This window comes from Festucalex cinctus, chromosome 10 (genome assembly GCF_051991245.1).
Source record: "Festucalex cinctus isolate MCC-2025b chromosome 10, RoL_Fcin_1.0, whole genome shotgun sequence".
In the NCBI taxonomy this organism is placed as follows: Eukaryota; Metazoa; Chordata; class Actinopteri; order Syngnathiformes; family Syngnathidae; genus Festucalex; species Festucalex cinctus.
Window position 1 is genome coordinate 22,129,462 of NC_135420.1, and position 11,156 is coordinate 22,140,617.

At 40.7% G+C, this 11,156-nt stretch overlaps 2 protein-coding genes across 2 annotated transcripts; one reads left to right on the forward strand and one right to left on the reverse strand.

The window, feature by feature from the left end:
- Positions 1-1,825: 1,825 nt before the first annotated feature.
- On the reverse strand, positions 1,826-5,483 carry prdx6 (peroxiredoxin 6). The gene is made up of 5 exons (XM_077535242.1): positions 5,302-5,483; positions 3,691-3,847; positions 2,376-2,519; positions 2,147-2,293; positions 1,826-2,063 (listed from the first exon to the last, which is right to left on the reverse strand). The coding sequence occupies exons 1-5, from the start codon at positions 5,391-5,393 to the stop codon at positions 1,938-1,940; spliced, it is 666 nt and encodes a 221-aa protein (XP_077391368.1). The 5' UTR covers positions 5,394-5,483; the 3' UTR covers positions 1,826-1,937.
- Positions 5,484-6,305: 822 nt separating this feature from the next.
- On the forward strand, positions 6,306-8,826 carry plpp6 (phospholipid phosphatase 6). The gene is made up of 2 exons (XM_077535202.1): positions 6,306-6,974; positions 7,076-8,826. Exons 1-2 carry the CDS (start codon positions 6,476-6,478, stop codon positions 7,441-7,443), a joined length of 867 nt encoding a protein of 288 aa, XP_077391328.1. The 5' UTR covers positions 6,306-6,475; the 3' UTR covers positions 7,444-8,826.
- The last annotated feature ends 2,330 nt before the right edge of the window (positions 8,827-11,156 follow it).

The following is an 11,156-nucleotide window of genomic DNA, read 5'->3' on the forward strand; positions in this document are numbered from 1 at the left end:
TCGGCCAGATGGATTTCGACACATACAGTTGCAATGACCCAGATTTCTGTAGAAATTACCCAAAATTGTTGAGTGGGGCCGAGGACTAGTGCGGAAACAACAGGCCTCCAGAACGGAAGTCCAGTAAGGAGAAGGAGCCAGATGGGCTGCCATGAAAAGACAAGCTCAACTGAAAGACACCACAGAGGAACAAATCATGGCAGCACAAGAAAAGGCTCTGAACGCAAGATGGAGAGAGGCCAGAGGTCAACCACATCAGACGAAGAAGTCACATGGAGTGGCAGAACCAGGTAGCGGGAATTTTGTACCCAAAAAATCTGTACCAAGGTCCCAAAATCAACCACAAAGGTGATCGAGGACTACTAGGCAAAGATCCTGTTGGACTTCCGGATCCAGACTGACAACCTTAGGAGATTTAAGTTGTATATTTTCAACAAAAAAAAAGTTGGATATTTTCAAGGAAATGTCTACAAGCTTATCTCACACTGGTTTCCATCAATAGCAATTGGTATGAATATTCTGACCACCAATCCCCCCACCACCACCCCTGCTACTTGGAACCTTTCTACTTTATTTACAGTCTTTAAAACAACTCAAACGTGATCTACCCTCACACTAAGCAGAGCCTGACTCGTCAAATCCCGCCTGTAAATCCTCACAGGGGGGGGCGCCGATGTGACAGAATATGAGTGAGCGCTTGTTTTGCTTATCAATCCTCAGGAAAAGTGGAGCCTGGCTAGTCTGAGGCGGGCGGTTCGGGGGGGGATATCTTCCCTGAGATACGGCGGGGGGGGTAGTTTGGTGGGGAGGCCGGTCCTTTCACAACACTGTTTACGTCTTTGATCAGCACTTGTACACATTCGTGTACATGTGTGAGCATATGTGTGTAGCTGGTACCGGGCTTGGTGTTGGATTACCACACTGGAGGAGGTTCCAGGATGACAGATGAACGTAGAGAGGGGACGAGGTGGAGCAGGGGCGGGGGTGAAAACTAAAGGAAAGCAGTTGAGCCAGTGTCTGACACCCTGTAAGCTCTTCTTATGCTTGCCCGCTATTAGAAGGCTATTGTTGTTGTGCTAAGCTACGGCACGAATGCATTTGATCAGTATTGCTGTCTACACAATGTGGCTGTTGTTCACCATGATAGACAAGACGGGGCGGAGTGGATGGAGCGCACACCCGACAATAACACTACTACTTGGTAAAGGGTGTAATTTTAGGAAGACTGCATTAAGTGTTAGGGGTAAATATGAAGACAAAAACTTGTATCGTTTCATGAAAAAAAATAGTACACATCAATGTCCAAAGCCAGCAAAGATTGATTTATATTGGTGACAGATGTCGCCAAAGCACTACTTTTCAAGAGCGCACAAAACAGCTAATAAAGTAAGTTTTTCAGCAAATAAACAAGGATAAGTTGTTTTTTTTCTATTCAATTATCCATTTAAGATGGGGTTTTTTTTGTTTTTTTTTGGTTTTTTTAGAAAAAGTAAGAGTTGAATTTATCATCTGGAGTACTCTTATTAGTGCTGTTGAAACGCAGCATTTATTCTTCAATGAATGCAGTTTAACATCTCATTTTATTACGTGTAATTATTAAACATTTAAAATGTTTGCTCAAGACTGCGTTACCTGTTACAACATAACGAATGAGACGTTTTTTGGGTGGAAAGATCACTTAGAACAGCGTGCATTTGGCGACATCTGTTGGTGAAACGTGGAACGACAGGACTGTAGTATTTTCTATGTCAGGTACGACAGCGACACTTAGTGGCGAAAAGTTGGCATAGCAGAGAAGAACGTGCTGAAAAAAGCTCATTTTGAATTGAAGTGCAAATGTTATTTATTGTGGGTTGACACAGAAGGCACGACGTTTTGTTTATTGTGGCTTTGCACTATTTTGACTTCGATTGTGATTCAAGAGGGGCTGAAGGTCTTCAGAGCTGAGTGTAGCGAAGATATTTTTTCCCAGAGGGCACCTCTTTCGTGGTCACGCCGTTGGGGAAAAGAGTGGCCGCCTCGGCGTCGGAGACGTTGGGAAGCACCATGACTTTGTCTCCGGGCTGCAAAAAGAGGAAAACAATCCGACCTGGCACCTTGATAGCGTGAAGCAGAATATCGGAAAGCGTCCGGTGGGTGGGCCTACCTTCCAGTCGACGGGCGTGGCCACCTTCTTCTGCGCCGTCAGCTGCAGCGAGTCGATGACGCGCAGCAGCTCGTCAAAGTTCCTCCCCGTGGTGGCCGGGTACAGGATGGACAGCTTCAGACGCTTGTCGGGTCCGATCACAAACACCTGGACAAACAAAAACAAACGGACAGATTTGTGTATTTATCAGCTACGCCTTTTCAAACAAGACACCAAGACGGGTTCCTACACAGCGAGCGGTGAGCGGGATGCCGTCGCCGTCGATCTCGTCGGGGTCCAGCATTCCCAGCTGGTTGGCCAACACGCGCTTGTCGTCAGCAATGATGGGGAAGGGCAGAGGACTCGAAGCCTGACTGCTGAAGGCCATCACGTCCTGCATTCACACACAAGTAAACAACATGCAAACTTTTTTTTTTTTTTTTGACAGTCTCAAACTTTTTAGAAGACGAATTAAACTTGCACACTTTTTTTTTTTTAATATTTGGTTTGTATTTTATTTTTTCTCTTTTTTAATGTTCTGAACACAGTAATCAAGAATCTATTTAAAATGACTAATATATGAAAAGTCATTTAAATTAATCAGCAATATTAAAATAATAAAAGGCTTGCAATATTTCAGTTGATTTGTAATGAATCCAGAATGTATGGCATTTTTGCTCATTTAATTGCATTACAGAAAAAAGGACTTTATCACGATATTCTAATTTTCTGAGACAGTTCTGTACATTAAAATTTATTTCATAATTCAATAAAATTGTTTGAAATGACATCAACCCATATTTAATTAATGAGAGGGCAAACTAAATATTTCCCATTTTTATTACTCATTTAATCGGCCTTGCTTATGTGAAGAAAAAAAGTATTTAAAAAAAATAATATACATACATACATATATATATATATATATATATATACACATACATACATATATATATATATATATATATATATATATATATATACACACACACACAAACTGATAACGTTGAAAAAGATGAAACTTCAATGAGCACAGTGTCGCAAGCTAAGTTGCATAAGCCGCAAAGTTCAGATCGGGTAAATGACGAACATGTGGTTGGATTTTGTAAGCATTTTCGAGTGACTGAATAACTTATTAACTTACAATATTTTTAATGATCTTCCAAGTTAGCTATGGTTTGAAGATGACGGCGCAGTTTGATGACCTTGACAGGCAGGTTATTGCTTGTTTTTTAAAGTTCAACACAAAGACTACACAAATGTGCACACGCATGTACACACAAACACAATCAGGCAATGACTTGTTGTGACATAAACACATACCAATCTACAAGAGTAAAAAAGTATGTGAGTATGTGAACCCTTTGGAATTTATTACAATTTCTGCATGAATTGGTAATAAAATGTAATCTGATCATCATTTAAAAAACAAAAAAAACAAGACGAAACAGATTCCGCTCAAACAATTATGTTTTCATATTTGAAACATTCCACTGCACATACTCTGCAGGCATGACCCGTTCGACAACGTTCAGCTATGTTCGCATGTGTACCCCCCCCCTCACCTTGCTCCATCCGCGGTGATCCTCCACGCTGTCGACGGACAGGGCGATCATCTTGACGCCGCGCTTGGCGAACTTGTCGCCGAGGCCGGCGGCGCACGCCAGCTCGGTGGTGCACACGGGGGTGAAGTCCTTCGGGTGGGAGAACAGGATGCCCCATCTATGTGATAGTGAAAATTCACATTTTATGTTTTTTGCCGATTATTCGCGGCTTTTGGACACATTTTTGGCACCTCTTTGCAATGCTCTAGATGGCGCCAAAGCTGTAGATAGGAAGAAATCAAAATTGTGATAAGGAAGTATGTTGAAAAAAAACCAAAAACATTTCACTGTTAAAGATCTTTTGTGTCAGGTATAGTCTTGGCGGTATGCAGAAGTTCCGGAAAGTCTTTGCTTTAATGCAAGTGTTTTCTTGCTAGCTGAAATCAAAACAGTAACCCATTAATTTTTAAGGGTATGTTAAAAGATGGCTTTTAAATTGTGTTTTTATACCACTTTAAACTATCACATAAGTATTTATAAACTTTTTTTTGTCTAAATTACAGATGATTTTATTTAGGCTATTTTTAACCATTAATAATTTCCATTAAACCAGGCTAAACTTAGCTCCTCCCTGACATAAAAACATGTTAAGCTCTCAGTGGAGATGTATTTCTTCATCCTATTTCTTTAGGGTGTAAAATTACACAATTGTTTCATTGGGACAATTTTAGAATAGTTATAACAGCACCACTTCTCCCATGACTAAATCCTCCATTGAGAGGAAAGCAACAATTGAAACAATGGGCTTTATAAAGTCTAACTGCTCTGGTCGTCACATGCTCATTTCCACACTACACATGACTGAACAGATAGACACGCTCTCCATTTGAAGGTCTCGATGCAAGGAAACTGTCAAGTAGGCTCCGTTTGCATGCGTGTGAATGAGTTCAGGCAGGACAGAGAGGCCAGGGAAGCTCAATGTGTGCCAACAAGCCCCAGTTGCTCGATGAGATACACAATACAAGCCTTGTGTCCATGCTGCTCCCATGTTTCGCAAGTTCAACTGTTGTTATTCCCTCAACATGAAAGCAAAAACAGAACTGAAAAGTATTGCGCTTGTACCACACCACAAACACATGTAATGATGTAAAGCCCACACTTGAAGTTGCATCCCACCATGCATTATTGACACCACATTATCAGATATGTACAAGCTAACGACAAAATGGATACATCAATGAACAACTATTATTAATACTGTATGGATAAAAAGTATGTTGTTATAATATTGTACTCAGGCAAAAAGTGCTTTGATGATAATTAAGTATGACTATGGCTTGTAGGACTGTACTGAAAAAGTGAAGAAGAAAAAAAACTGTATGTAAATCAGTATCAATAAATATATTCATAACAGCATTTAGTTTTTTTTAGAAGCATTTTTCCCTCGATTTTATTCAAAATAAAGTTTTAAAATTGATTTTGAATAAGTATACTAGATGTATTCATTTATTGTGCATTAAGAGCATTTCTGCTATCTGTATTTGCCGATCAGCAGGTTGATTAAATAACTGACCCAAGCCACGCTCGCGTTTCAGACTTTGTGCCCCCGCACGTAAGAGCTGGCTCACTTACGAGTCTCCCAGGAATTTGTGGAACTTGATCCGGCCGATGGTGGTGTCGGCCTCAAAATCGGGAAACTTGTCACCCAGGAGGATTCCAGGCATGATCAACTCTTTGAAGTTCCACGCGTGGGAAAGACGAGCTACTCTGGCGGTCTGTGATCAACACTTCACGCAAACGAACCCGGAAGTAGGCGTGCTTCGTTATCCTGATGTCAACCAATGACAGGTGAGCACGGGGGAGGATTTGTTATTTTTTTTTGTAAAATAGCTTTATTGAAAGGCATATTCATGACAGCGCCGATTTTTATCCTTTTTTTGCCGTTTAATTTTAAACGACAGAACGATGCAAAGAAGGAACGTTAATGAAGAAAGACAAATTTGAAGGCAAGAAATACGAATTGAAGGTGAAAGGAGATGAAAGGAGGGATAAAGGGATTATGAAATGATGGAAGAAAGTAAATTGGCTCTCCGCATTTTCAACATAAGTTGAAACCTTAACCCTCAAAAGCAGGATCTGAAAACCTAACCCGGGATATAAAAAAAAACTATTTTTAAATCCTACTTTGACATTTTGAAGTTAAACTGTTTTTAAGACTGTAATTGTAATAAATACTTGCAAATGTACTAAATATTATTTTAACATGAAACCCGTCAGTGTAAAGTTGTAATATTATACTACAATATGGAAAACGGGTTAAAATCAATTATATACATCATTGTCGTTATGTTAACATTGCAAACAAATGTAACTATTTGTTGCTTTGTTAACAAACAAACAAAAACAAAAAAACACTATTTTGAGTTGTTGGGGTTATCATTAAGTGATTTTGATTTTCTGCCAAAAACAAATACAAATGAGGTAATTTTACTAAAAAAAAATAATGTCGAATTATATTTTATATTTTAATCTGTTAACAGTTAAATGTTGTCATTTTAATCACACGATCGCAATGCAAAAAGAAAAAAAAAAAGAAAGATCAGCGTGCCTTCATTGGTTGAAGAGAAAAACGCCATTTCCCAGCAGGCTTTGCGATAGAACAACAAATATGGTGTCCCCTGGTTTGACTACGTGATTGGAATACTCACCCTTCCAGTCGACGGGATAAAGCGGCGACCGCCTGCACAACACTGCGGAAACATTCCCACTGCGGTGCCAGCTCACCGCAACGACGCTCGCCGACAAAATGTCTTCACCGAAGGCAAAAGCCCCGGGTCGCGCCGGCAGCGGGAGCGGGGGCAGCCCGGTTCTCGGCGGCACCAACAACGGCCGCTACGACTTCATGTCGCTCACCAAGCCGCTGAGCCGGTCTTCGACGCCGCCTCATCTCCTCCAGCGGCAGAGCTCCGACGGGGCCACGGCGCGTCTTCGCGCCTCGGAGAGCCCCACTCGCCGCCGCGGATCCAGCTCGTCCACCGGCTCCGGGCCGCCGGAGGAGGACGGCATCCGGCTCAACCCGTCGCTCTTCCGTGTGGCCCTCAGCTCGTTGCTCGCCATCGACCTGTGGCTGTCAAAGAGTCTGGGGGTGTGCGCCCGGGAGGACTCGTCGTGGGGGAGTGCGCGGCCCCTCATGAAGCTCATCGAGGTGACGGGCCACGGCATCCCCTGGCTGGCTGGAACCGCCTACTGCATCTACAAGAGTGATAGTGCTGCCGGGCAGGAGGTCATGCTCAACCTCTTCATGGGTAAGTACATAACTAATTTTGTTTTCAGTGCAAAAACTACTACAGTCCTCTTGTGTACCGGCGCACCACTTATGTGCACCCCCGACGATGTCATTTTCCAGGTCTGCTGCTGGATCTGGTCCTAGTGGGCGTGGTGAAGGCGACAGTCCGGCGGCGGCGCCCGGCCCACAACCGCATGGACATGTTCGCCACCTTCTCGGTGGACCGCTACTCCTTCCCGTCGGGTCACGCCACCCGCGCCGCCATGTGCGCCCGCTTCCTGCTGGCGCACCTGGTGCTGGCCGCTCCGTTGCGGGTCCTGGTGCTGCTGTGGGCGGCCACGGTGGGGCTGAGCCGCGTCATGCTGGGCCGCCACAACGTCACCGACGTGGCTTTCGGTTTCTGGATGGGTTATTGCCAGTACAACCTGCTGGAGGCGCTCTGGATCTCGCCTCAGAGTCTGCAAGGGCTGCTGCGACATGTGGCATAACAATCAGAGACGTATTATTATTGTTGCCATTATTGTGGGAATGCTGAGGTGCAGTCATATGTTGTTGTTTTTTTGACACACTACTTCTTTAAAAATTTTCAAAAATTCAAACCATTCCAACTTCAAAATATTCACCAAATTCAGGACATCCTGGGAAGCATTTTTTTGCTTTTCCCAAATTTATGAATATTCACAAATTCCAGCATATCTTGGATTTCAATCATTCCAGTTTAGCATTTTTTTTTAGCTCGTCATCTTTACATTTTTTTTCCCCACATTCTTAAAATTCCTTCATTTTAGTGTATTCCACAATAAAATTGACAAATGTGTTGATTCTTTATGCACTTTTGAGTTCAGCCTCAGCTCTTCAGCATCCACACAATTTCTACACAAATTGCATTCTCTGCTGGTTTTATTGTAGCTGCACTACTGTGGATCATGTGAAATATTTATTGTCCCACAAGAGGGAGCTGTTGGTGCATTCCACTACTTTGTCTGCTCCAGTTTTATATAGTGCCTCTTATAGGCAGTTCAGTGCAATTTTTGTTCTGTTGCCAATTCCAAAATGATTAACAGGATTCTTGTTTTGCTGTGCATCATATACTGTAAATACACGTGACTCCTTAGAGACTGTTGAAGTGCAAGGAACATTAATGTGTTTTTTTTTCCTTTGCTGAGGCTGTGTATACTGTTTTATAATGGGTGTTGTTCAAAATCATTCGGGTACTCGCTTCCATGTGGTTATGTATAATCCTTGAAAGCATGAAGTGTGACAAATATATAAGTGATGGAGTGTTTTATTTTTATTTTTTTGCATTTAACCTTAGATTTCTGCTACATCTGCCATTTTGTATGAGGTGTCCAAAATAATTTAAAACCAGCAGGGTTCTTGTACTTGGACGCTTATAAACACTGTTCAATCAGAGGAATCTGAAGTATTTTTATCTTTGTGCTTGCTCAGCTGTGACCATAGAACTATATATTTTTTTAACTCTTCAAATGCAGGAGAGGGAAAGAACACCAGCAGGAATTAGTGTGGCACTGCCTCCCTTGCCTACCCCTGACCGCACGTCCGTCTTTGTCTGCCATTTTGTGTTGGGTGCTGTTAAAATTCAACAGTTGGACATGGGCAGTGATGAGAGAAAGCCCCAAAAAGAAAAGTGAAATGACTTAATTAATAAATGGAGCAGGAAAATTAAATTTTTTCTGTATATGTGTTGCATGCTAACGGACGAATCAGCTTCAAATATGTAACAAGAGGGAAGAAAACTGCATACATATGTTTTTGGTTATTTATGATGTATTATTTAATGTTTTGTCTATAGCGCTTTGTTACATCTGCGATTTTTGTGAAAGCAATAAATAAAATTGAGTTGAGAAGAGGTTATGTCTAGGGAGCAACGCTTGATGGGTGCCGAGGCATAATCATAAGCTGTCTGTCTCCTGAAATAGGCCTCAAGAGCTTCCCAGAGTGGTTATTGGCATATGTGGTGTGCGATTGAATTTTCTTTGCGGCTAAAGCTGTGTCAGGTAATTATTGTTAGGTGTCCTTTGAAATTAACTCATTGACTGCCATTGACGGAAAAAGACGTCAAATGTATTTTTGCTGGGCTGGCAGTGAATGTGTTAAACACAATGTGCCAATATATTTTGTGATTATATTGCAGCCTCCTTTTTTTTTTTTTTTTTTTTTTTTTTTTTTTTTTAAGGCAAACGTTGCTTAAAAATCCATCAATTTTGGTTACATCTCATCTTAAGTCATTGACTGCCATTGACGGAAAAAGATGTCAAATAATGCATTTTTGCTGGGCTGGCAGTGAATGTGTTAATTGGAATTTTGCTGATATGAATAGTGTAAACATCTCTGACAGCATAAGAAGCGACACGGAGACAAGTGGGGGATTCTTACTTTTTTCTTTTTTTTCCTTTTAACTTATTTATTTATTTATTTATTTTGTGTGGAAATGCATTTAAGTGAACAAGAGGGTATGATTTTTGACACTTTATTTATATATATTTTTTTTTATTATTTATTTTAACTCTTGCTTATCTTTCTGTTATCTCTGGGATGATTGTTGGAAGCTTCTGAACTTTCCAGTTTAAGGCCAACTGCTGTTCCACTAGTGGCCTGTAGGTGGTCTCTAGATGTAAGGCAGTGCTTCTCAGTTATTTTCTGTTACGCCCACAAGGAAGAACTCTGCCAGGACGAGAAAGAGTATCATTTTTCTCATTGACTACGTTTACATGCAGGCAATGTAAACGTAGAAAAAGAAAAATGAATATTGATTTTGCAATAAACTTTACTCCAGAATAAATTTGTATCAGATTATTTGATTAATCGATGGTTTTTGTTGTGTAATATTTCAAATTTTCAGCCCGTATTCTGTCTGCTCTTGTCAAGCCAGATGCTTTACACTCACTCACTTACATAACTTCTCTTTAGCGTCCACAGTCACAGTGTACTCGCCAATTGTAGCTCATTAAACTTTAAAAACAAACAACCAAAAAAAAAAACTTTCACTTGTCCAAGACTTGCTAGAAGATACTGACACAGTATTGCAAAATTGCTGCCTAGTATTTTTTTTATTTTTTTATTTTTTAATGATTGGGATGCTCAACAGCTGTCTGGGTTTTTTCTTCACCATGGAAAGGATTCTGTGATTACAAAAAAAAAAACTTGTATTCACACTTCAAAATGTTTGCTTTTTGTTCTTGTTTTGTTACCTTATTCTTTGTGTAGTAAAGAATAAGGTAACCAATATTATGTGTATGTGCAGCACTTTGTATACAGCAATGCCTGTTCTTAAAGCGCTTTATAAATAAAGTTGAGTTGATGTCCAGGCCTTTTTGAGTTTACACGCTCACCAGTGCACTTTTTTTTTCTCACTATGTACCAAACTGTTGATTTGACCTCTCAACATTTCTGCTCTCTCTTTGATGGGTTTCTTCTTATTTTTGTCAGCCTCAGGATGGGCTGTTTCACCCCTATTGAGAGCTCCTTTGACAGCATGTTGTGTGTTCACAGCAACAGCTTCCAAATGCAAACGCCACACCTACAATCAACTCCAGACCTTTTAACTGTATATTTGATGACAGATTAATGAGGGAAGGGCCCATGTTTTTATTTTTTACAGCCTTCTGAGTCAACTGTCCAATTACTTTTGGTCCCCTGAAAAAGAGACAGCTGCATTTTAACTCATTAGCTCCCCAAAACGTATAAATACGTCAGATTTTAAATGTTTTAGGTGTCCCAAAGACGTATTTATACGTTTTTTGTTTTTGTTGTTTTTTTTATGCCAGAGCATAGAGAAGGCTTTGATGCAGTCTCTCTACTGCAGAAAATGGTTGAGTGGCAGCAGAGTATAAGAGATCAACCAGGCAAAACGAGCTGATTTCCCCACATTTCCTAGCAGATTTGTGAATAATGATGAAACTTAGCTATGTTCTATTGCTAATTGCTGCACAGCGGAAACAGATAGGAATATACTTTTTATTCCTGATAAAATAAGAGACTCTAATCTCTCTTTTGGTAGGTTCCATATTTTTATAGCAATAGAACATAATATTCTACAGGCCTTGCAAAATCAGTCAAAAACCAGGAAAATACGACAGTGAAAATGGCTGGGAGTGAATGAGTTAAAGAGCTGTAATTCCTTAACCCTTCCTCCAATTTGGATGTAAATACTCTCAAATTAAAGCAGAGTCTGCACATT